This window comes from Parasteatoda tepidariorum, chromosome 9 (assembly GCF_982258835.1).
Source record: "Parasteatoda tepidariorum strain Cologne lab strain chromosome 9, Ptep-v5.0, whole genome shotgun sequence".
Lineage (NCBI taxonomy): Eukaryota > Metazoa > Arthropoda > Arachnida > Araneae > Theridiidae > Parasteatoda > Parasteatoda tepidariorum.
Genome location: NC_141763.1, coordinates 19,313,017 through 19,339,979, shown reverse-complemented (window position 1 = coordinate 19,339,979; position 26,963 = coordinate 19,313,017). Strand labels below are relative to the sequence as shown.

Genomic DNA, 26,963 nt, shown 5'->3' with positions numbered 1-26,963 from the left:
TAACAAAAAACCAAAATGTAAACATAACTTAAAGGTAATCAAACTTCTGACTATCATCCTCACTTAACTATTAGGCCTATTTTTCGATTTGCATCTGTTTTAAGGTATATAATCTTAAAAAATATCACAAATTACTTAAAATTTTTTAACATGTTAAATATGATTAAACTTTTGTGCATTCAGCAAATAAATAGAAATAAGCACAAGAAAATTTAAATTTTTCGCCAGAAAAAAGAAAATAAAAATTTGTGCAACAAAAATTTTTACTTGTCCATAAAACTTCATTTGCTTCATAATTAAAGTAGAAAAAGACTATTCTCCATTTTTATTACGAAGCAAATGAAGTCTTCATTGATGAATAGATTTTTTTTTTCACTTCAATTTCTTGAGATTATTCATCTCAAACAAAAATGCATTACACCAACAAATAAAAAACTAAATTAATAACTATAAAAATAATTAAAATGTAATGTAGCATTTCTAATTTTTATATTTTGTTTTTTTAAATTTGAAAAATACAGTGCACTCCCGATTAACCGGGTTAATCACCGAGACAGGTCGCACGGACAATCGAAAAAACACGGATAATCCGAAAACTTTTTATTAAAGAAAAAATCCATATCAGTACGAAAAATATAAAAATTACTGACATTTGCATCCCATATAACTTCAAACTAGGAATTTTCCTTTTTAAAAAATGTGTAGTTGTTGTTAATTTACGTCACACTAGAGCTGCACAATGGGCTATTGGCGACGGTCTGGGAAACATCCCTCTGAGGATGATCTGAAGACATGCCATCACAATTTTGATCCTCCGCGGAGGGGGATGGCACCCCCGCTTTAGTAGCCCGATGACCTGCGCGCAAAGTCGAGCACTTTACGGTAGCACAGTTTAACGAGGACCAATACCGCACATCCTCGGTCCCTACGCAGACTGATCCAAGTGGTCACCCACCCGCACACTGACCGCAGCCAGTGATGCTTGACTTCGGTGATCTGCAGGGAACCGTGTAAAAAATGTGTAATACGCCGCATATTGACACATATTTTACAAACCGTTGTAATGTCACCGTAATCAAATACTCCTATATAATCTATTAAAGTTTCAACAGATTGTAGAGCAGCAGAAATCGTATTTCCCTCATTTATTACATCTTCTGCATCTGTTACTATCATCACTATTTGATTTAACAACATAACGATGTCTTCATCTGTCAAATACTGGAAGCCAGGCTCACATGCATCACTTTGAAACCTATCTTCTAATTTTTCTTCATCAAGAATTTCGAAACCTTAGATTTCTTTTGCTTGCTCGAGAATATTGTTATCATATTCTTCTTGAATATCTGAAGAAGGTTATTCATCAAGCGGTATGATCTTTCTCCACGATCGTGATAACATAGACGATTTTACCTTTGATTGTGCTGCTGATATTCCATATACTGCAATCCAATAACGAATATTGCTTTCCAAAGATTTTGTAGTGTTATAACTTCATGAATCAAATGTTTTTAAATTTTGAAACTGTTTCTCTTTAAATTTTTTGTACGACTCCGGAATAAGCACGGATAATCCGCGCACGGATAATCGAGAGTGTACTGTGTATAAAAGTTTTAATCAGTATAAAATCAAAGTTTAATGGGGATAAATCAGATTTTTATAGCTTAACATTAAAGTAACTGTAATAAACTAAAAAAGTTAGGAATAACACAGGATTATCCTATTAATTTTGGAATAAAATTTAATTTGACTATATTACTTCTCTTCTAATGGTGGGAGATTGCTCTGTCTTCAAGAAATTCAATAGAAGCTCCAGCAGGTTTGGGTACTTCATGTATGGTTCAATTACATAACCAGTGCTCTCAATCAGTTGTCCAAGGGTCCATAAAGCAACCTAAAACATTACTTTTTATACATCTTACATCTACAATCACAATTAAAACAAAATATCAAATTACAAAAAATTAAAAGTTATAGAAAAAGTAACAATTTGTACTAACAAGATTTAAAAAGATATTTTTCAACAAATTATATGAATTTAAAAGAAATTACATTTAATCATTTTACAGTAAAAAATTACATCATTTTAAAATAGTCTGACAGAAATAATATATAATATTAAAAAAAAAATATTCCAGGGTGCGTGGTAAAGTTTCATATAAAATTTCCAAAACTTCGATGCGTAAACTTTCAAAATCCTTTTATTTTGCAATTTTTTTTTTAATTTGCTACTTAGTAAAATATTAAAAGGTATATCATTTCCCATATATAATTAAATAAAATTTTAAGGACACATGCCTCAAAAATATAAGACTATTTCTAATACTTTCACTGAAAAAGAAAATTTAAAACACAAATTAAAGATTTACATTCAAAATAATATAATTATGTTTCAATTATTTATCATAAAATAAATAAAGAAAATTACGTAATAAATAAAATAAAGTTGTAGACTATTTACTTTTATTAGTACATAAATTTAAATATTACTAATATATATTTTTTTTAAATATTTATCATGGAAATTTACTTACCAAAAATAAAGAAAAACATTTTTAGTTCCTCTAAAAATGTATAAATTAAAAGAACAACTTTTATATGAAAATATTTTTCCCATAACACCAAATTTGGAAAAAATTCTTAGGCACAAATATTGTAAATATAAACAAACAAATCAAACAATTTTTCTAAAAACTTTTTTTTTTTTTTTTTGTACAAATATGGTAAATATGTAAAAGTTAAAGAAACAATTTAGATCGAAAATGTTTTTCTTATTACACATTGAGTTAAGAAACTTAGAAACTTTTTGTGGGTAACAATAACAAAAACCGAAATAAAAGCAAAAGACAGTTAAATACATTTTCCCCAGATATTTATAAATTTAAAATTGCATTCAGAAAAATTCCACCTTTTCCTAAGAGATTTAAAATTTAATAGATTCAAAAACTTTCCGAGATTATTATTTTTTTTTAAATTACCAATTTCCACTGACTTTTCAAGTTTATTTGTATTTTCCAAATTGTTAGATTCCCTTCAAAAATTATTCTTAAGCTTCTAAAATAAAACTCATAGGAATAAAAAAAATTGGAAATAATGTCTATTAAATGTACCTCTCTCTTGGGCAAAGAAGATGAATCCTGCATCATATCTAAAAGGATTGGCATCAGCTGGTCCAGCCACTTACGCATCTCTACACCACTCACCTTAACATATAGAAGAAAACAATAAAAAACTATAGTGAAATCATAAAGAAAATACAATATAATCAATCATTTTAATATGAAATTAAGTTGAGTGCTAAGCATAGGATAATTCTTTTACGACAAATGTGTATAGCTACCATCTATGGATATTGCTATGGATATGCAGGGCCTGCGCTAAGCATTTGCCACCTTGCAAATTGTGATAAAATTGTAAATTTGGCAAATAAAGTTGTGTTTTGATGAAAGTATTGGCTAATAATTTTTTCCACTGGAAAGAAATTTAAATTACCTCAAAATGAATTTTTATAAACAATCAGTATTTTTTATTCAATTACAGTAATTTTTGGAAGATGCGTCACATGACCAATTAGAATTGGATCTTAATAATATAAGCCTGAAACAAACTACTGCACAATAGTTCTCTACGGGGGGGAAAAATTAACTAAAATTTTTTTTTTTAAGATTTGCAATTGACGAAGACGTTTAAAAATTGGTGAATACTTTTGATGTTTGGCTAATTTACTGGCTAATAATTAGAAATCCTTAGCGTTGGCCCCGGATATTGATATATATCACAAAATTTTTTCACTAAATCATTTACAGGTGCAGAGGTCATTAAATACTGAAAAAAATTTTATAATAACATACGAATATAACTTACTTATATGTACATATCCTACAAGCAAGTATTTATTGAATTTACTACATAAATAACAAAGAATTAAACGTAAATGCAAAAAAAAAGTTAATGAATACTGTTTAGTTTCTTACCTGTGCTTGTTCTCCAATTGCAGCAAGAATACTAACAGTAACACCTGGATTTGGATCAGGGTCTCGCAGCTTAGGAATAAGGACCTACAATAAAGCATGTAATTTAAAACATTTTTGAAATTCAAATAACATAAGAAATATTTTATGTAACATCTAACTTAGCAAATATTTAAAAAAAATATCAATTCCTTACTGAAAATGGACAAACATACTTTTTTTAAAAAATAGATCATAATTTTTTTAAAAAGAATACTAGAAATTGCAACAGCAGTGGTTATATGGCTTAGCTAAATTACATTAGTTTACCAGAGTCCTCCGTAGGAATAAAAAAGGACACGTAAAAAAAAAAAGGATGGTTTAAAAAATAATTTTAGAATTTAAATTCACTTAAAAAATTTACTAATATACTCCCTGAAAAAAAGAGAAACTTATAAAAATTTAACCAGTTGAGAATAATCCCAACAAAGTATAATCAGAATTAAACCCATAAACATAGATAATTTTATCTGCGTGGAATTATTTAAACAGTGACTTATTTATTTAATTAAATGGACTAAGAGTAAAAAAGCAGGTTATTTTAACCACAAAAAAAAAAAGGCAAAGAGGGTGCATTTATAAGGATCAAAGAGCAGATATGGCCGATCTAAAAATGATTAGGGAAAACACAGGTTTACAAATTAAAAAAAAAAAAAAGTGTACACATTTAATCAAACACAATAATTTAAAAAAAAAAAGAGACAATAAAGTAATATGGTATTTTAATTTATAATTATGTGATGCTAGAACTGATCATTGTAACAAACGTGAGATTCAAAAATAGAAGAGAAAAGAGCAAAAATCTGCGATATAAAAAAAATTAAAAGAATGATTTTAAAAAACAATTAAGATCATTTTGCGTATAGGAGGTATGTAATGGAAACAAACGTCTTTTCAGTGATGCGAAAAATGGCTCTAGAATTTTAATGAATATATTACTAATTTTAACTTTATAATCTTAATTTATTTTAATTAAAAGACGGTTTTAATATAATTTGCGCACATTACTAACAAATGGAAGCATTAAAATAGAAAGTTATTGTTCCAAATTAAGACAATTAATCAGTTCCAAAATTAGTCACCTACATTTCTACCTATACACTCTTATCTAAAATATTTATATATATATACAGTGAAACCTCCTGTTATGGACCCTCCTGCAAAACGGACGCCTCTCAATACGGACATATTTTTAATTCCCCGGGAATCTTCTATGAATAAACCATTACGTACATTCTCTGCAAAGCGGACACTCCCGTAACCGGACGCGGACAGTCATTTTGGTCCTGAAAGGTTGTTTTTAATCTCTACAAGCCGGACACTACTTTTTCTAAATAAATTGCAAGCTAAAAAAATTCAAATTTTTCACCATTTTTAAAGCATGTAAATAAAACTTTTTGCCTTATCCATAACTAAAAATATTGTTAAGCTATTTCACCACCGAAAAATCAATCTTTCTCCTGTCACCTTGCCTTATCTTTGTAAAGAAAGGAGAAGAGAAAATGGTACTGCACTCCTGAAATAATTCTGACATCGGCATCTTTTGATCTTTTCATCTGGACCACACAGGTTATAAAACCCCTCAAGTTGAAATGACTTTTCTCAATACTTCTTCCCCATTGAAAATTTCTTTAATTTTCTTATCAATTTGAAGACTGTATTTAACACAACTGGGGTAAAAAAAAAAGAGAACAGAAGTATAATCTTTAAGGTGTTTATATAAATGAAACATTTATTCATACACTTGATTGATCAATTGTGAATAATCATCTCCATAGGTCCTCATGACTTACAGGTATGCATTACTTTTTTTTTCTGCGAATCATGGGAGGTTTATTTTCCAAGAAGGTATTAACCATGTTCCCTATCAAATGATAAGTAGGTGTAAGGGGATGTGAACTTAATAATTGAAACGGACTGAGGACAGTACGCTCCTATTTGGTATCATATGTTTAACTTGAGTATCTATGCTAATAGGAAAATTATATTTATTTATCTGTAGCTACATCCAGAATTATGTATTTATTTCAAACTTCTTTATATATTCTTTTTTATCTTTCTTATTGTTTAAATAAATATTCTTGTAGATATTTACAGTATCCTTGTAGATATTATTTAATTGTTTCTACATTTTTGAGAATATTCTAAAAACAATTTACGGTGTTAAATTTCGTTATTAGGGTACCCTTCCCGTAAACGGACAACTCTCATAAACGGACAAATTTTTTGGTCCCACGAATGTCCGCTTAACGGAGGTTTCACTGTATATATATTTTTTTTTACTTTGTTAATAAAAAAAGAATAGAATCGAAGGATTATTAAAAACACTTACATTTAAAACAGGTTCCATATAGGGTCGGATTAGTCTTGGGGCATTGGCACCTAAATGTCCCAACATCTTGGCACTTTGTTCTTTGTTACGACCGATACCCGAATGTTCCAATTCTGTTAAGATCTGAAATAAATCATAGAGGTAACATTAATGCCTCATCTATTTATCAACAAAAAAAAACTTAAATTAAATACTTGTATTTTTTTTAAAGATTGTTTATGAAGAAACTAACAAATAAAATTTTATTTTTAATTGTTTAACAAGTTTATTTATAAAAGGTCTTATCGTTTATGTACAGTCTTAACAAATTTACTTATATAATCAAAATGAAATATCAAACTATTTTATTTGAAGGTATAGGTTCGAGATTGTGATGACTGATAACAATAAAGATCTTAAGTTTATGGTTACGATGAGCAAATTAAAATTTTTTAAAAGGCAATATTGACTTTTACTTGATTTTCAAAGTAAAAAAATAACACAAAATGGAGTTGAGATGATGATTTTAGTACGAAAAATGACGAAACCAGACACAGAATAAATGAGAATTTTATATGTTTTTAACAAGTCAGCCATTCAACTTGAACTTGACACAACACATTCTGACAAGAAGGGAAAAAGAAGAAGAAAGCATAGTGATTTGTATGTTGCTTCTTATTCTTATCATCTCTGTTTTTAAAAATTTTAAATAAATGCATTGATGAAGAGAAAATAGGACTTGTAGTAGATGAGCATTTAATGATAAAATGAAGTCAAAATCAAGCAGAAGAAATTAACTTTCAGAATTTGTACCACATTTTTGAAGGAAAAAAAAAGTTAACTTACTTAGAAAAAGAAACTTACTTAGGTTCTTGAAATACAAACTACTTCAAATTTCTTAATCTTTCTGATATTTTCATTAAATTCCCCTGATTTTTCCAGATTGATAAAATTTCCTTTCTTTTCTCCTTTCTATTCGGTTTCTTTGTTTAGTTGTTCAAGACCTTGCTCAAAAATCATACAACCAAAAAAATAAATAAATAAAAGATGATGGTTGCAAAAACAATTACTTGAATGAGAACTTTTCTCAGAGAAGGCATAATATATGCAGGATTAGCAGCACTTAAGCGACCAACAGTACAGAGGGCCAGCTCCCTTATTTCAAACATCTCATCATTCAGGGCAATGAACAGAGCATTCAAATTATCAGCCTGTGCCAAGTAGCTGTCAAATTTGTCATCCAGTGAGGCTAACACTGAGTATCTAACATTCATGTCTGCAGAAAAGAATACATAAATTATAATTATGTATAATAATAATCTATAATTGTTTTATATTTATAATATTTATAATAATTTTTCTTAAAACAAAACTTGCTTCTATCATTATAATTAAAATCATTTTAAAGAATTCTCTAAAATTATTTACCTATTTTCAAAATGCCATAATTTATAAAAAATAATCTCCTCTTTGAAAAAGTTTGGAACAAAAATCATGAATCATGTCTTAATTAAAGTAAAGATGTACATTTCTATAACTTTTTAAAGCTGTGTGTGAACGAGAATTTGAGTAGAAAAAAAAGGGGATAATGACAATAGAAATAATAAATGTCATGTTAATGGAATATTGCATAAATTTCAAAATTTAAAATTTAGATTTGTGGTACTCCTCAAAAATTTTGCAAAACAAGTTTTTGATTCACGCAAATCAATGGCCTTGACATACGAAGAATTCTGCCAATTAGCAGAAAAATTACATGCTCTTCTCTTAGTGTTTAAACCCCAGTGTGTTTATACCAAAATTCCGAGCTATAGTCGGAACACAATCACTCCTTTTAAGCTATGCTATCATTTAATTTTGATTTATGTTATTTTAGAAAATAACCGTTTATAATATTATAACCAATAATTTTGATTCATATACAGTTTATTTGTTTTGATTTTTATAACATTATTTTAGAAAATAACTGTTTATAATATCATAACCGTCATTGCACAGTCGACAAATTTTTTTGGGTTTACTAATGTTCAACTCTGTAGCCTTGTAATATTGAACCCAAGCCAGAAGACAAGGAAACTCCTGGATCAAGCATTGGGAGAAATTTGCCTTCGTGGTGGACTTTTTGACGGAACTCACCCGCATTTGCATTACATGGAGAGAAAACCACAAAAACCTCCCACAGTTAGCCTGAAGACAAGGGGACTCTAACCCATAATCCTTCTACCACTGAGGATATTTTGCATCAGCACTGTGATTGGTGCAAGACAGATGCAGAATTGGTATCAACCAGCCGATGCTGGGATTCGAACCCGGTTTACCTCATTGGAAGGTGAACACTATCCCCTTAGCCATCACGGCTCAACCGTTTATAAGATTCATTAAAAATACTTACCAGAATCTGTAACTCCGACCATGAGTAACTTTGCCAACACTTCTTGGACAGTTGCTGTAAGAGAGGAGCTGTACCTTCCACTAGCTTTCATGCTCTGAAAATGTACTGAATGTATCAGGATCAAAAAGAACAACTACATTTTATAAATCATAATTATTTTAGATTATAGAAAATTTGAAATTTAATAGTACATAAACTAAGGCAGACATTGTATAAAACTTACGTATTTCATAACAAGCAAAAACTACTAACTCATATTTCTTTAATGTGAAACAAAAAATACTTGAGTACTTCTCTTAACAGAACAGCTTATAAATACATATAAGAAAATGCAATTTTTGAAGATCTATAGTCATCTTTTTCAAGAAAAAATAAGCATCTTTTAAGTTTTTTTTAAGCACTCAAAAATATTTTTAATTACTTCCCAAAAAAAAAAATTATAATTATAATTAGGATCTGTGCAATAATAAAAATTATTTTTTTCTATCGTTTAAAGTTCTTACTTTATTAACATAAAACCAATAAAATTCAAAAACATTTTTAAAACCTTTACATAATCATGATAAAAATAACTAGTTTCTGATAACTATTGCAGAGAAAATTGAGAAAATCATGCAGTTTTTTGTAAATTAGAACGACAATCGACACAGCAAAGAAAAAATATCTTTTTGAAAGATAGAAAATTAAGCGCTTTTTACAATCTGCAAATAAAAAAAGAACTTTAAGGGCTTTTAACAAACTTAAATAAAAAATAAGCACCTTTAAGGACTTTTTAAAAACGCTATGCGCCCTGAAATATCGTTAATACATCCACAAACACACCTCTTTCTTGATACTAGTACAGTGTTTTCATCATAGAAAAAAAATGGGTGAGAATATCTCACCCTTTCTCAAAAACAGGGTGAGATTTCAAAAAGTTAAGTGAGATTTCTAAAAAAACAAAAACTCTTGAAAAAAAAATCATTTCTTTAATTATAATACATTGTTAACGTCTTCTATTTTTTAAAGCATTGAATATTTTTGGTGCATCATCATAGAAGATTTTGCCTTTGCAAGGTATTTGTCCATCTTACATAAGTGCATAAAAATTTTGAACGTCTTACATGAAGAAACTTTACCTACGGTAAACGCGTGGTTGCAGAGAAATGTATTCTGAAAGGGGTTCCATGGTTGTGTTCTGTTGTTCGAAGAGGTTCTGAACAATACTGGTAAATAGGGAAGCTAGATAATGGGGCAGATGTTGAAAATAATGAAAGATCCAGGAAGAAAAGATAAACGGATTTTATTCTAAATGGCGTAATTCGAAGTTATTACCAAAATGCGAGAAATTCGTGAATGTTGAAATTGATTTATAGAATGCGCGAATTTCTCGCAGTAATCATTTTTTAATGCGAGAAAGGAAAAAAATATGCGAGATTCTCGCGTTCTCGCGCTGTAGTGAAAACACTGTAGTATATCTGTTGATGAAGCTTTTCACAAAGCCGTGGTCAGTATCATAAAACTGACTAACACGTACCCTTGTAACCACAATGAAGACATAACTGCAAATAGATACAACATTAATAAAAGTTTTGCAGCGATAGTGAGGACAGGACATACAAAAGAACGCCAAAAATTGTGCAATATCGAGGATAGAGCCTTGAAAATTCAAAATAATGCCTAAGATCATGAAATGGTGATGAGGACAGAATATCCAAAAATAGAAAGCCAAAGATTATGTAGCAACAGATAAAACTGAACTTAAATATATTACAATGCCAAAAATTTTAAAGTGATCGATAGAACGGAACTCCAAAAAATAAATAATAAGATCAAAGAATGTAGTGACTGTGTTGACAGAACCCCAAATCTGTCATTCTACACATAAGCCCTGTGGCAAAATGTTTTTCAGGCTTTCTGCGACAAACTTCCCTATCACTAATATATTTTGCTTTAAGATACTTTTAATTATAACAATTACTAATTTAAAGTAACAATAATGTTGTTTTTACAGAAGAAAGTATAGAATAAAAATATATAATAATTTTTAATTGTAAAATTGATATTTTTCTAATTCTAATATTATAGGAGATATTCTTGCATTGTGTAGGCGGAAAAATACACTAATTATTTATTCTTTTGAATTTTGTAAACCATTACACAAATTAAAATTTGTAAATAAATTAAAATTTGTACATAAATTAAAAATCATAAAATCCGTGCAGTAACTCCCAAAATAAAGATCCCAAATCACGCGAGTAGGACTATTTAAAAAAGATACACAAATAAGTGTATCTCTTCAATAAAAATAAAGATACAAATAAGTATAAATATATGGTGTTCCTTAAAGGAAAAAAAAAATGAAAGACAGAACATCATTTCTAGAGCGAATTATCTTTTAAACTTTTGCGATTTCTGAATTTTTTATTTTAAATTATTAATTTGAAATTCTAGCTGAAGATTTACCGATTATTATTTATTTTATTTTAAATCTCAAATAAGAATGGAAAAATCATGATTATTTCTTTATTCCCTGATGGGCAAGAAGACATCTTTGGGAGAAAAAAATTCTGCAGAAAAAAAAAGAAAAAACATTTTTCAAAAAATTGTGCTGAAAGGAAAATCAAAATTTTCCCTTTCCTAAATGAAAAATCTTTCTGTAAAAACTCTAAGGTTATGCGACAATGTCGCTGCAATTCTGCCACAGAGCACATCAATAAGTTATGTTTCTCAGTTTAAAGCAGTCACCCAGCTTTGAAAGACTAGGTTCCTTAATGAAACAGTAATAAATGTTTCACTTCATACTTACATCTACAGCAGGAGATAAAAGCTTGCAACAGGTACGAACAGCTTCCAATCGTATCTCTTTATTTTCACTAGATAGGTAGTTCTCAGCACAGTAGCGAACAAAGAGCATTAGAGGACGTCCTGTAACACATTCAAAAGAGACAAACTTTTACTACTAAAATATGAAAGCTCTTAATTTTTAATAAAAGATATTTTTAAAACTTCTTCATAGTTATTTGAATTTTGCAATTTGTCAAACAAGTTAATACACTAAAGGAGAAAAAAAATCCTAACACTAAAAAGGAGTTGTGCTAGATTAATTAAATTTGGTAGGCTTGCTTATACAACTAAAAGATGTCTATTCAAATTTCACACTTAGTGTATAAGTTTGGCGCTTGTAGAGCCACTGTGAACATGCAAATCAGGACTGCTTCGAATATGTCTTCCACAGTTCGTAAGCATTATTTTTTGTTAAATTTTCACATAGACAGTTGCTGTTAGTCAAGAATGATCACATTTTATTGATTTAAGAAAAAACAGATGCACTTTTAAAATTAAAAAAAAAATTGCTAACTTCTAATAACCCACATTTTTAAGTTTTATTTTAAGTTTGTATATTAGGTATGTAAGTTTCATTTTAAAATTTGGGATTGGTGCATGATTTAAAAACAATTACTTAGGAAATAAAAATTTTCACATTTATTCATTATTAAATAAGTACTTATTTTCTTGCAATTAAAGATGAAGCATTTGAAAATATCTGGATTTCGCATAATTTTTTTTTTAGTTTGTATTAAATATTTCATGTTCCCCAAGCACCAATTTTACAAACTTCACATGATAAATAAAATGTGATGAATAAAAGTTTTATGGAAAAAGTAATTTTGACGTTACCTTGAAAATCAAAGCTGCCAAGAGTTTTTAAAGCTAATGTTAGGCTTGCAGCATCATTCACTTCTAGCAAGCTCTGGTGAAGGCCTGAAATGTTAGTCGAATAAATAAATGAAACACTTACCAAGAACAACACTAAATTAAAACTACAATATTAGAATAATTAGAAATAAAAGTCAATAAAAACTCAAGAATTAATTTTCTGTAGCTAAAACAGATGATCTTTATAAACTTCTTTTTCATTGACTCAACAAATAGGAGTGGGCCTTGGCCTTAAGAAATTGGTTTTCTAGCAGCAAAAGCTTTTCTACCAGCAAATTGTTCTAGTTTTTTGTCCACAATACCAACAGACCTTTTTCAAAGCCAACTCAAATTTGGTCTGCCTTTTCTTTGACTGCCTGCTGGATTGGTACTGTAGATTTTTTTGTTAAAATTCCTTAGAATGCATAAAACAATGTTCCATTTATTGTTTATACAAACTTTTTACAAGAACTGCTTTGATATAGGCATGAGTAGTTATATACAATAACCCGCAAAAATTTTTTATTCTTTTATAATATTCAATTAACAATCTTTGGGATAACTAAGAATTATTGTCACCAGGCATGTTGGGAGAAAAATTTTAGAGGGAAGATTAGCAGAAATAACTCATTAATATATATATTAAATTGTTTATATGCATATGTGGGGATAGCGAGTAGTTATCAACGTCAACCTTCATCTATGACAAGATACCACCATAGAATTGAGTTAACTTGTCTTATATACTAGCGAATTGGAATTGTAATTTTGTAGTGGTAGACACCTACACATAGAAATATTTTTTTCACATTCTTGTATCTCTTTTACATATTTTTTCTTCTCCTAAAAAAATAGTGCAGTTAATTTTAATTTGTTTTCTCTTCGTTGGTGTACTAATAACTATTTCTCCTGCTTGCTCTAAAAACCATCTTTTCTGTTTTAAATTATGACCTTTTTTTTAAAAAAAAAACATTCTTTGATTTCTAGTTTTATTCACCATTTTGAAAAACTTCTGGCCATGGCCAAAGACAGTAATAATGTAAGAAATTTGTTCTAATATTTTTACATGACAAAGGTTTTGTTATCTCAACTATATTGAAAGAAATGATAAAAGATACAAATTCCCAATATAAATACATATTATACAAAATGAGAAAGTAAACAAAGAGAAGAAGAGATTTGTATTGTAAGATAAGTAATAAAAGATACAATTAAAAAACAGATACAAGAAAGTAAAGAAAGAGAAGAAGAGATTCGAATTGTAAGATAAAGGTAAAAGATAAGTAATAAAAGGTACATAATAAAAGATAAAATTAAAAAACAAATAAAAGATAGTAAAGAACAGATTTAAATTTTAAGTCTAAATGTTTAAATTGTTTACAACTGTTTAAATTTAACCATTAAAAGAAAACTTCAAAATGGCTTCGAACTTCTGCTTATGAAAATAATAAAACGCGATTCTGTTTCAGATTAATAACATTTTATTTATTTAAAACTTGCTAGTGAACAATAATCTGAACTACTTTCTTTCTTTTTTTAATTCTTAAACCAAAATTTCAAGAATCTTGTTAACTTTAGATGGGTCAAAAAAATATAACTTATTTTAAGCTGTTTCCCAATCATGTGTCAGAATACATCCAAGAAAAATTTTACTAGTTATCTTCTTTAAAAATATGTGACTTCTGAAAGTCTACTTTTATTCAAATGACAGTTAAATCTTAGAAAACAATTAAGAAAAACGAGTTTAAAGTTCAGTGCTTTTAATTTTATGCAGTTAATTATTAATATTATTATTATTATTTTTTTTTTTTTTGTAATTTTATGTCTATTAATATGTAGGAGATAGACCATAAAACTAAAACCAGAGTTTTCAATTTTATGTTCATTTCCTCACGTAGAAACTTCGTACAAATTAACAATGTATATTAAATTTTACATTTTTAAAAGTGATTAATTGCTTCAGACAAAAATATTTTGCACTTTATAAAGAGAAAAAAAAAATCTGGAAATTCTATCACATGAAGAAATACTGGGCTATGCAGAAAAAAATGCTTACTCGAAGAAGGGGGTAGACTACTTAAATGTTTTGGCATTCCTGGGTGTCTCAAGGTTCTCCTCATCAGAACGACAGATAACATCTTCAAAAGACCCTCTTGAATATCCTTCTTCAATTGTGGTATCTCAGTGGCCAATTCACGCAAAGAGGCAGTCAACGATGGGCTGCAAAATACATTTATGCTAAATATATTATAATTATTAATATAAGCTAAAAATATAGAGGAAACATAGAAAATAATAAAGATTAATGAAAAGAGAAGAGGAAAAATTATCGAAATAAAATATTTTTTAAAAAAAAAATTTTAAAAAAAACATGTATTAAAAAATTGAAAAACAAAAAAAATGAAAAGATATACTCTCTTCGTCAACTCACACCATTATATCCATAAAAAAGAGTGCTTTCTAATATTGTATTAATGTAGCAAAAGCAAAATATATCAATACAATAGTGTGAGGAGCACTCGAAAAAATTGAAACAATCATATTTAAAGTTAACAAATTAAGTAAAAAATATATCACGCAAACACATCTTGCAGAATAAAAAATATGTCATGCAGACATTTATACTTAATTTAAAATTCAACTAATCAACTGTTCCTTTTGTGCAACTTTTGGGTTTGTTTGCAGAAACAAAACTAGAAAGAAAAAAAGAAAAATAATTTACCTAATATGTTATAATTTTACCTAATGTTTAATAATTTAGTAAAAGTTCGTCTTTTGCAATAAGTGCAGAACATTTGCAGTTAACAAGTCTTGCAGCAGAGCGTAAGATATAATTTTGCTCTAGGCCAAGCAACTAAGAAATACATGACAGAAATAAAATATCAACATTAGCTCATTTTCAGAAAATTTCAATTGGGCATTTCAAAATCAGGGTTAGGATTTTGATTGAATGAAATTTATTCTTTCCAGAACACTGGAAAAACAAAAGAAACTGAACAGTATAAAAAAGAAACTAATCAGAAAAAGAATCTTGACATAATAGAAGAAACTAATCAGGAAAAAAGAAACTGGACAGAATTGAAAAAACTAAAAATAACTATTTTGCAATATTATAAACAAATTAAATTTAAACTAATTAAATTTAAGATACTACTAGAACATCAACAAATTTTCACATCATTCTTTAAAGGAAAAATAATTTTCATTTAATTCAAAATTTTTCAAAATTTTAAAATCGATAATCATATTATTAAAAAGTCAATTTGAGTAGTCACACTTAATAGCGTTTGATTATAAAACTATTTGTAATTGTGAATTTAGTGTGTGATTAGTACTAGTGTAAAGATCTAGTATGCAATTTGTTAATTTAGTATAACTATTAATAAAACTTAATTATATTTTAAAAATTCTCATAATTATAAAATTACATTTTAAACTCATTCATTTAAAATATTGAAGAACTACTAATATAGTTTCTTAAGAAATTCATTAAATTTATACTTTCTACCAATTTGTTAATAGCTTTTACTTATCTAAAAACGATATATTAAATAACTCAAAAATTAATATTACATTATTTAAACTTCACGGCAACTATAAACTGTTTGAAACATTATTTCAATATTTGATAACTTTTTTTAAAAAATAATTTTTTTCTATTTCTTCTATGCAGGTTGAAAGAAACCTGTTTCTTGCAGGTCTGTTTTTCCTCCTATGGAAGAAACTTTCTATCCTGGTTCAAAATTCTTATAACGAGTAATGATTTATTATTTTAAAATATGGTACTTACCTTAAACCAGTAGCCATCATAGGTTCTAACAGTTCTTTAATGTCAGACATAATGTTGTGTCCAACAGCTCTAGCTAGCATACTGATACAAGTAAAAACCGCTGGTTCTATGGGAGGTGGTTTCTTTCTGCAGTAGAAAAAATAAAGAATACATATATTTTCATATTCTTTATTATTATTAAAATGACACTACACAATTTTTAAATATGTTAATAAAACAGAATATTATGATGCATAAACTTGTCAGACACTAAAACAATGAAAATTATTTTTAAAACTTTCTTCTTAATGTAGAAAAAAATATCCAGTTTTATCTTAAAAGCTTTTTTTATCTGATAAATGTAATGCTAGAACAAAAGGTAAGTTTTCAAGCAATTGTCATTAAACACTATCATTTTGTGGGGATAGCAGTTATCGACAATGTCAACCTTCATCAAGGAAATGTTACTCCAATATAGAATCGAGTTAACATATCTTACATGCTAGGGAATTGGAACTGTATTTTTGTAGTGGTAGATATATACTAAGTATCAATTGAATTCAATACCAGCTATAATTTTGGTGGGGGAGTACTGTAGTGTGTCTACCACTGCAAAAATACAATTCCAATACATTAGTATATAAGACATGTTAACTCGATTCTATGTTGGGGTACCTTTTCTATATATGAAGGTTGACATTGCCGACAACTACTATCCTCACAATTTATTTAACACAACTTAATTTAATATTAGATTTTATATTGCTCCTTTTATATAAAAATTTAAGAAAAATAATTTGTTGTATTTAATTTTGTAGAATAAATAAAAATTTATAATAAGATTTCACACGTTTCCTTTCCTGATACCACCACATCTTGATGCCTAAACAATTATTATAGTACAGTGTCTTATGTTATTTATGCTCACTAAGCAAAGTAAAATATGTTAAAAAATTTGAAAAGATATCAAGAACTGAAAGTGAGTTTTTTTTTTGCATAATTGTTTGTTGGATACTGTATGTGTATTCAACTGCTTTATAATAACAGTTAAATAGATCAAGGCAAATTGATGGTTAAATTAGGATGTTTGTTTTGTATGGTTATCAGGACGTTGTTAATTTTCTGCAGCTGAAATTTTTTAAAAAAAATAAATAAAAATGTTTAAAAAAGCATCATTTATTTTTTTTTCTTCTTTTTTTTCTAACAGAAAAAAGGAGAGGGTTTTGTTTATGATTTAAATTTATGCATTTTTTCAGCGTTTGCTTGATAAATAACAGTCAACAAGTTTCTTTAGTGAACCTGTCAATTTTTGAATGTGGGTCAAATTTTTGTCAATCGAATGTTGGTCAAAGGTCAATTTTTGAATGCTAAAAATTACGCATATGTTAGGGGGACACAAGTGTTTTAGAAAAGTTTAGGATGGGCATAGCAAAAAAAAAAAAAAAAAAAAAAAAAAAAGTAAAACATTGGTTTAAATATTTAGCATTCTTGGGAAATAGTTCAAAAGATATTAATCGGATAAAACAGAAAAAATCTGTACAAATGTATTTGAAATTAAAAAAAAAACATTCCTGCAAATATTAATCTGATAAAAACATAAGTTTACCTAATAACCACGTCTTTAGAAGGCAATGAAGATCGAATAACCTCCATAATCTTTGGAATAAAAGGGTTGATATGCAACTTAACAGCTACAGCTAAAAGACCCACAGCATTGAACGCATTGTATCTCTCCCTCTCACGGCGCAAGCAGGATAACAAATGTATCATTGTTTCATTCAAATAGCTAAAAATACAAAGAATCATTCTAACAATGCATCTTAGTTGTCTAAATTAGTTTTCTAACTAAATTTCAAATTCTCATCCAGATTAATCACAAAGAAAATTCAAATTTAACATTATTAATGATCATCATGATTTCATTTTGGTATTTATTCCATAAACAAATTATTATAAAACTAAAAATTTCGGAATAAAATATCAGATAATCAACTTAGGGCATTTTTTACATACAAAGTGTAAAACAGGATACTAAATATATAGCAGGGCTATATCACAAATTATTATGAACAAAAACAAAATTTTGCTAAGTGTTCTGGAATTAAAATTACAGCAAAAGCTGATATCATATTTTTAATGGATCTCCATTAAAATAAAAACTTAACATTCTTTAAAAAAAAAGTTATAATAATATTATAATAACAATATAATTAGAAGTAAGCAACAACATAGAAGGAAAAAATATTAAAATGAAAAATATTAAAAAGGATTAAAAAAGAAATATATACTATATGAGTGAAAGTGGATAATACTAAATTATAAATTAATTAAGAAAGTTATGCAAAATAAATTTCCCTATCAGAAATAATTCTTACACAGAATTAATACTAGATTGCCAAGAATTAATACTAGATTGCCAAGGAAATCATTTTGACTGCTTTTTAATCTCAATTAGAAAAACAATGATGCATATAATGACACAATTTATTAGAATTGTGTGACTTTTTGTACAACATATATTTTTTTTATTGTTAATACTTACTAATAACTTGTTATATAACTGTTAATAATATAAAAAATATTAAAAAACAATTTTAAACAAATTTCTTTACACATTAGTTATTCTTACACTCCAGTAATTTTGACTGCTTTTGGGCAAATATATACTTTCAGTCTAGAATTAGTTTCTATTGTTAATGAAGCAAACCAAAAAAATTTTTACTTACAATTATAAAACTTGTTTATTCAAAAGATTCTTTCAGTCAATGTAAAAAAAATTTTTTTTTTTAATTATTCAATATGCTGCTTGACTTAATTTACTAATGGTTGAACAAAGTTTGAATCAAAAAATGTATAAAGCTCTCCACCAATTTGATCTAAGTTGTTTTAAACCTAAAATTAGAAGGGAATAAGTCTAATAGTTCTTGAGGTAAAAAAGTTTACAATTCTTTTTTTTTTCAGATGGCAAAATATGCAAAAAGTGTAATTAATTTAAGGAATCTAAACTTTAAACAGTTGTCCTAATCAAATTATTTGGGCCATATTTTTTAGATTCTAGCTACTTCCTTCTTATTTTGATGGTCAAAAATCCAAATCAATTGAAAAAAAATTTGTTTATTCAGCGAAAGTGTGTTTTTGTGTCAGATTTTGTAATTTAAAATATTGTTTGCTCTATCTAATTGATATGTACATTCAAAGTCAATACCTTAAGTAATTAAAAATGAGCATAAGTATGTGAAAATCTACTCATTAAATCAAAAGTTATTAAAGTTATACCTGCAAATATAAAAGAAATAAAATAAAATAGATTTTTAAAACAAATAAGACTTAATACAAATATGACTGAATTATAAACACTTGAATATTCAACTCATCACTATCTATTACCTTTTGGCAAACTTTTCTGTTGAAAAAGCAGCCAGTCGAGGAATAATATTCAGAAGAGTTTGTTGAATATAGATGCTTTTTGAATTTCTGTACCTAAGCACTTGTTGACAAATCTAAAAAAATGTTCATAAAAAATATATACTCTAGGATTTCTGTATAAAGAGTTACAAGTTAGTTACAAGTTTGATGACATATAATTTTAAAATAAAATTAAATTAACTCACAATGAGTTTTAAAAAAAATTCAATCAATAAGCTGTTTTTTCAAAATCTATTTTTATACTTCATTTATAAATTTACCAACCAATAACAGAAGAAGGCAATACTAAACACATACTAGAAATGTTTCAAACTGCCAAACATTAACTTTTGAACGGATATTTATGTTACTTCTTACTTACTTATTACTTGAATTTCAATCTAGGAAAGTAATTTATCCAAATTTAAAAAATTTAATTTAAATAATCAATATGCACTTCATATAAGTTTTTCACATAAATAGTAATCTATTAAGTAATAGCACTGTCCTTTCCTTGACGCATAATTCTCTACCACAAAAAATTTTAAAAAGGAAGACAAAATAATTAATTTTTTTTCTGGGCAAAAAACAGAAGAAAAAATGAAAATAATTTAGCTTTTTATTTTTCTTGACATATTATTACTGAATCAATTTACGCATTTTTTTTCTTAATCATAAAACATTTATATTTTATGTATATCTTTAAAGAAAAGTTTTGTATAATTTTAAATAAGGACCTGCTTTTAGTAAAAAATGTCCCAGAAATTCGGAAGTTCTGAGAAGGAAGGACCTGTACTCTCCTAAATCTAGCGGAATCACTGGTAATTGTAATTTGATGTTACACAAAGCAGGAATAAAGAAAAGACTTACAGTGTCAAAATGTTCTGCGATGAGTTGTTTGCATGCATTGCTCTCATAAACTTGTATTCTTCTGGTAGACACGACATCTCCGGGGTACGTACCCAGGGCCTTGTGATATTTGACGACAGCAGAGAGACCAGCTCCTTTATGAGACCCATTCTGGGTGTTTTGATGGAGTTGGTGGAATGCCTTGAAGCTACGACTCAACGATCCTGTTCCAAGCTCTTTCAAAAAATTATATCGATTTTGGCCTGATTCGTGAGATGCTTGCTGTTGAATTTTATCCTCCAATTCTTGTCGTGTCATCTAAAACAAAAATGGTAAGTAAGTGATGAGATAAGGATGCATAGAATAATGAATACTAATTATTTTGTGTTTGGCCTAATTAATTTTTTAACAGTTAACAGTTTGTGCACAAAAATACTTCTTACAGTTGAACTTATTTATAATAATAACACAAGGACTAAGACAATTTATTTTTTCAGTTAGGGTGCTCATCAAACTAGTATTTAATATTATTTTTAAATTTCCAATGGCCGAGGTTACAGAAAACCACAATTAGAGAAGAATTGAAAAATAACATTAAAAGAAAGAAAAAAGTGTGTGGCAGAAAAGTTTATGAACCATGAATGTCCATAGCTGCCAACATGGATAGGAAAAAATCCAGTAGATTTTACAAAATAGAAATTTCCTGATAACTGTTGCATAATATACTAAATATTTTACATATATGGAATTTCAGGAATTTTTATTTTAATCAAAATACAAATTTTTTTTTACTGTAAACTCTATAAATGGTCTGCAATATTTCCCATTTTTGATTGACATTAAATGAAATTAAATTTAAATGTTTTTTATTATGTTAACTCACAATTTTAAATACTAATAAACAAGTAATTTATTATTGATACTTCAAAGATTTTTTTAATTAGTTTAAAAAGAGATTTCTGAATAAAAATAAATTGAAAATTTCAGAACCAAAAAAAAAAAAAGAAGAAGAAGCTTTAAACGGATTATTAAAAATGAGGCTTGCGTCATTATGTATTAGTAATATTTATTTAAATATTCAAGCTAGCAATAAATTGTATAAAAATTCTATTTCAATACAGCATTTTAAGTAATTTACGAATACTGTAATTAAAAATACTGTAATTATTTTAAGTAATTACAGTATTTTTAGTATTTTAAGAAATTCACACAGTTTTAGGGAATTTTCCAAAACCATTAGAATTTTTATTAAACCAGCAAGCCAGGAGAAACTGGCAAAATCCAGTAGTTTACTCGTAAATCCAGTAGAGTTAGCAGCTATGAATGTCCCTAGAGTACCATTAATGTCATTTATTGCACAGCAACGATGAAAATGGTTAGCACCCATTTCCTCCCAAAGATTGCGGAGCCTGCAGAAAGGTCTTAGACAATATTAATACATTAAAGATGTTTAAAGAGGCAGATGTGTCCAGTAGCCTCGCGAAACTCGCCAACAGCTCTACACCTAGGCCACTTCGGGACATATCTATATTATATAAAACGCTAATACGCACGTATGTATGTATCAATAAAACCGATGATATTTCTTTTCTCGCGCTGGCAACAGTTTTCATTTTTAATTGATTGGATTTGGCGCACAAGAGCACGTAGTGAGCAACCAGATAACAATAACCAGAGTGAGCATTATCAGGTTGTTCAATTCAGATTCATGCACTAAAAACATGACAATATTTAATTTAAACTCAATTAGGAATTAATTAATTGAAGTGCGAATGCTTTAAAAGGCCTCTGTTGAATTGATATTTTTCTACTGGGAGCTACCTAAACGTCAAAAAACGTTTAAGTGTTTGTATTGAATACATTGAATTTTTTTATATTTCGCGTTTATTTATGCATTGAATTTTCACGCTTTAAAATGCAGAATATTAGTGAAGCAATATTTGATAATTTATTTTGCTAATATGTTTCTTATTTAGCTAATGTTTTGATTTTTTCACCATGTACAATCTAAATAGCTAATATACTTTTTTAAAAGTCAATAAGAACATTGGTAGAATTCTTCTACATAAGTACAATACTATGTCTTTGATGATAAAATACTATGTCTTTGATGATAATATATTATGTCTTTGTGCTAGAACATTGTGTTCATTGGCGAGCGAGCCATGGTTCACGGCATGAACCACATAGGATTGCGTAGCAATTCTCGGGGGATGGCAAGCGTTAGCGAGCAGGGGGCGGAGCCTCCTAGTTGGAGATTATTCCACCAGATCTTGTCAAAATTTCTCACTGTTTGGTTAAAGATCTCTATCTTTTTTAGTTCTCAAAAGGGGTAGCATTCCTTGCTGTTTGTAAGATAAAAACACCCAGCTTAGCTAGGTAGTCCGTTATTCACTACCAGCAGCATTGCAGTGTCCCGGAATCCACCGCAAGACTTGTTCTGAAAGATTATGTAGCCCTAACAGGAGTTTTTTGCACTCAAAGATGTCAGAGGAGGCAGCGGTTGAATTAAAATTCATTGCAAGAATAGCCGCTTTGGAATCACAAAAGATAACACGATTTAATATAAATGCTTATACTAGAAAATGCTTAAAAACAGACTCATTTTTAGAATTTTGTATTAACACTCATTGTTGAGACTTGACATTTGTTTTTTGTACATTTTTCTTTACTAACTTTGGCAGTAGAATTGAGTAATAGTTTGGCAAAAATGTTAAATTTCAAATTAATCTAGAAATTTTGCAATCTAATTAGGTGAGTGAACAGTTGCAGTGACAAACCACTTTTAAAAAGTCCCAATAGCATTATGAACAAATGTATTGAGATCTAATTAAGTAGGACCAGGGTTCTATCCCCAGAACCAGCTCAAAGTTTACTCAGCTGCAGATTGATGTATACCTGTTTGCCTGGAAAGTAAAAGTGACCATTGTCATAAATGTGTGGAAAGTAAAGATTAATGTTGACCCCAGTGGCTTTGAATTTGTGGAGCTTTAGAGCGGACAACAACTGACTATAGCGAGTGTGCTTATCTTTGATGCCCTTTAACAAAATACAGAAGAATTTTAAAGCTAGAATAAAACAATACTAGGAAATTTCATTCTAAACCAATAGTAGCATATTTAACAATGGTCACATGGTTAAGCATATTAAAATGGTTGATCAAAATTTTTTCCAGGGCTGCCTGAATTTCCCCATTTGCACAATCAGACATAGTCAACAAGTCCATTTGGAAAATAAAAAAATATTTAAGAAAAATTTCAGAACATTATAAAATATTCATAATAAAAATTTCATTTCATTTGTCCAATAGAAGCTAAGAAATTTTTTTAAAAATAGAAACAGACATTTTCTTAAGTCAACCTGGTAAATGAATAAATAAGATTTAAGCCAATTACTACTGACCTCTCCATCTAAATTACTACAGCGAAGAAGTTCATTAAGCACTAGAAGTGATCCGTGTATTTTGTCATCACGTGCAACACCCTTCTCTTTCAGAGCTTCTTCTAATCCTTTTGCAGCTACGTCATATGAAAGCTGGAAAAAAGTTTAAAAAAGATATTAAACTCTTTATATTGTTTCTTCATTAAATTTTTTTGTAACAAAAGTTTGTTACTTTTTAGGAGTAAAGTATGCATGCCTTTACTTCTAAAATAAACACATCATGATCCTCCCATTACAGCGATTTTTGCATTATGACAGCCGATAGATGAATTCCCGTTCACTTTTCCAATCCCATTGTAGCTACAAAAATATTCAGGAGAAAAGTTGTAAAATGTAACCGATTGTACACATTTTGCTATTAAAATTTTAATTATGCCTTATTCTTATACATAGAATATATAAAAACAGACTTGTTAGTAAGTTGAAAATGAAAAATTTTTTTAGAAAAATTATTGTAATAAAAATACAAAATTTTTTGTCATTATTTTTTTAGAAAAAAAATTATAACAAGACCAACATTTTGAGGAATAACATTGATCTTTTAGGTACCTCAAACTCAAATTGATTCGTTTTTCTGATTTTTGAGTATTTTAATAAAATTCTTTGATATTTTCATGATTTTACCATATTCTCCCAGATTACCATGTAACAGCTGGCAACTAAGTAATAAACCTCAAACAGCAAAAAAATAATAATTTCCTCTCTATAAACAGTACAGAACCCGTTATCCGGAAATCATAAAACCGGAAAACCAAATAACCGGAACAAAATTTAATACATTTTTGCGCCATTTAAAAAAAAAAAAAAAAAATTTTTTTTCCTCATAAGATTTTAGGATTTTTTTTTTCTTTTTTGAAATATGTTTACCTTACCATCATTTTGGAAATAATCATTAGTGTATTCCTTCATCGTTTTTTCTTCTTTTTAAGATTAATTCCAAAAAAATATTTTTTTTTGTTAGGTTTAACAATAAACAAACGGCTTTTTGTAGAGATTCAGAAAACCGGAAAAATCATTTATCCGGAATAGCGATGGTCCCGATCGTTCCGGATAATCGGTTCCCTACTGTATTTCTCTTTAATCAGTCAGATAATTTACGGAAACATAGTGCTCATGTAGAACACTATTAATCAGGGTGCGTAGCCAAATCTTTCAACGAAATATAAGCACCTTTTAAGTACTCTTTAAGCACTCAAAAAATATTTTGAAGCACTATATATATTAGCAAAATGCAAAATAATTTTCAAAGACTTCAGATGATCATAAGAAAATAACTCGTTTCTGACAAAGAATTCTTTTCTTGATTATATTAGCCATGATAAAATAATCGAGAGATTTTTGGGGTTCGATATCAGAGGGTAGAAAATGAAGCCTGAAATTGAGAATATCTAGCAAAATGTAGCAGAGTTGCACATGAGAAGGCAATAATCTCACCGAACCCAGGTCATTAGAAGCACATATGGACTCGCAAGTATTTCATCAAGCATGTAAAATTAATGGCGCTTTCATACGCTATGGACTGGTGGTACATCGAAATGAATTATGAAAACGTTGAATAGAGCAATGTGAAAAACAGGCTTTTGCATAATAGGTGGCTAAAATCAACATGGTAACGAAAAAAAATCTCATTTTTGAAAAGGGAAAATTAAGCACATTTTAAAAACACCCAATGAAAAAAGCACCTTTCAGGGCTCTTAAATAACAAAAAATTGGAAATAAGCACCTTTAAGCACTTTTTAAAAATGCTATGCACCATGTTAACATCAGGAACGTATTGTTGGTAAAATGTAAACAAATAGAAATGTAAACAGTATTTTCCTCTTGGCTGTGTCACTTCCTGTGGGAAGTTGGGTCACTTCCTAGGGGAAGTTGGGTCACTTCCTGTTATCTCAGCTAGAAGGAAGTGGGTGTTTCTGGTTTTAGTTAGTTATATTTTTGCTTTGGTTAGAGGATGTTTATTCTCTTATGTTATGTTTAGAGAGAGCTATGTGATGTTAAAGAGTTATGTTTAGTTTATTTGAATGTAGTTTTTCTTACTTTATATTTAAAGATTTATATTCAATAAATATAGTTGTACCTTTTCCATGAAGTGAATTTTTGAGTAGTAATAGATGTCTTCAATATACTATACTTAGTAAGCTGGCTCCTATTTTTCAACATTGGTTATGGGCCCAGACATTTTAGAAGGGGGCCGTGAACAATTTGTATTGATATTTTGAAGAACTTTTATAGAGAATGGCTTTGCTACCAGAAGGCTTTAACTTATTAAGTTATGATAATTGGGACAGGTGGAAAACAGACATTAAAATTTTGTTATTAGATAAAGGCTGTTGGAAATTTATTGATGGAAAAGAAGAAGAGTTGGAAAATTCAGCTACAAGAAGAGAAAAACAGGAATTTGAATTGAGAAGAGATAGATCATTTTCTACATTGAATTATGCAATTCAGCCAGAATTCAGACCGCTTATTCAAGATTGTTTAGATGGTAAAAAGGCTTGGGAGAAATTGGTTCAGCATTTTGAGCCAAAAACAAGAGCTAGACTCATTCAGATACTTGATGAGTTTTTTAGCATAAAGTATCAAGCTAATGAAAGTATAGGCCTTTTTATTGCTAGACTTAAAACAGCAGTGAAGAAGCTTAGTGAAGCAGGTCATGAATTAAGTCAGTTATTTCAAGGCTTCCAAGCAATAAGGCATCTACCACCTGAGTTCTCCGGTATAGTTCAGTTAATTTATCGTTGGAAGGATGAAGATTTTACGATTGATAAAATTGCCGAAGAACTGATAAGAGAAGAAAGCAGACTTACACAAGTGAAAGCTGATATTCGTCCAGAGGTTAGTGCGTTTAACATTTCTTCTATAAGTAAAGATGAAGAAAGATATGGAGACAGAAAAAAATCTCAAAGTAAATTTGTAGAAAGTAATAGAAAAGTCATTGGTCCATGTCATCACTGCCACAAGTATGGACATTTAGTTGCAAATTGTAGAGATAGATATGCCAGAAATGTAAAGTCAAAGTAGGGTAAACAGAAAAGGAATTTCAATGATCAGTCAGCTGCTTTAGTTGAGACTTATTCAACACACTCTGTGGAAGTTGGTGAAACCATG

General features: G+C 28.5%; 1 protein-coding gene across 1 annotated transcript in view; it reads right to left on the bottom strand.

The window, feature by feature from the left end:
- mTor (serine/threonine-protein kinase Tor) overlaps positions 1-26,963 on the bottom strand; it is a 105,322-nt gene that overhangs the window by 64,477 nt on the left and 13,882 nt on the right. The window contains exons 6-19 of the mRNA XM_016051467.2: positions 23,817-23,948; positions 20,436-20,732; positions 19,548-19,660; positions 17,767-17,946; positions 16,182-16,307; positions 14,448-14,611; positions 12,374-12,457; positions 11,502-11,620; positions 8,714-8,807; positions 7,392-7,597; positions 6,343-6,465; positions 3,975-4,058; positions 3,111-3,203; positions 1,760-1,894 (exon numbers count right to left, since the gene is read on the bottom strand). Of these exons, the coding sequence (XP_015906953.1) occupies positions 1,760-1,894; positions 3,111-3,203; positions 3,975-4,058; positions 6,343-6,465; positions 7,392-7,597; positions 8,714-8,807; positions 11,502-11,620; positions 12,374-12,457; positions 14,448-14,611; positions 16,182-16,307; positions 17,767-17,946; positions 19,548-19,660; positions 20,436-20,732; positions 23,817-23,948 (1,950 nt within the window). The remainder of the gene's footprint in view (positions 1-1,759; positions 1,895-3,110; positions 3,204-3,974; positions 4,059-6,342; positions 6,466-7,391; positions 7,598-8,713; positions 8,808-11,501; positions 11,621-12,373; positions 12,458-14,447; positions 14,612-16,181; positions 16,308-17,766; positions 17,947-19,547; positions 19,661-20,435; positions 20,733-23,816; positions 23,949-26,963) is intronic.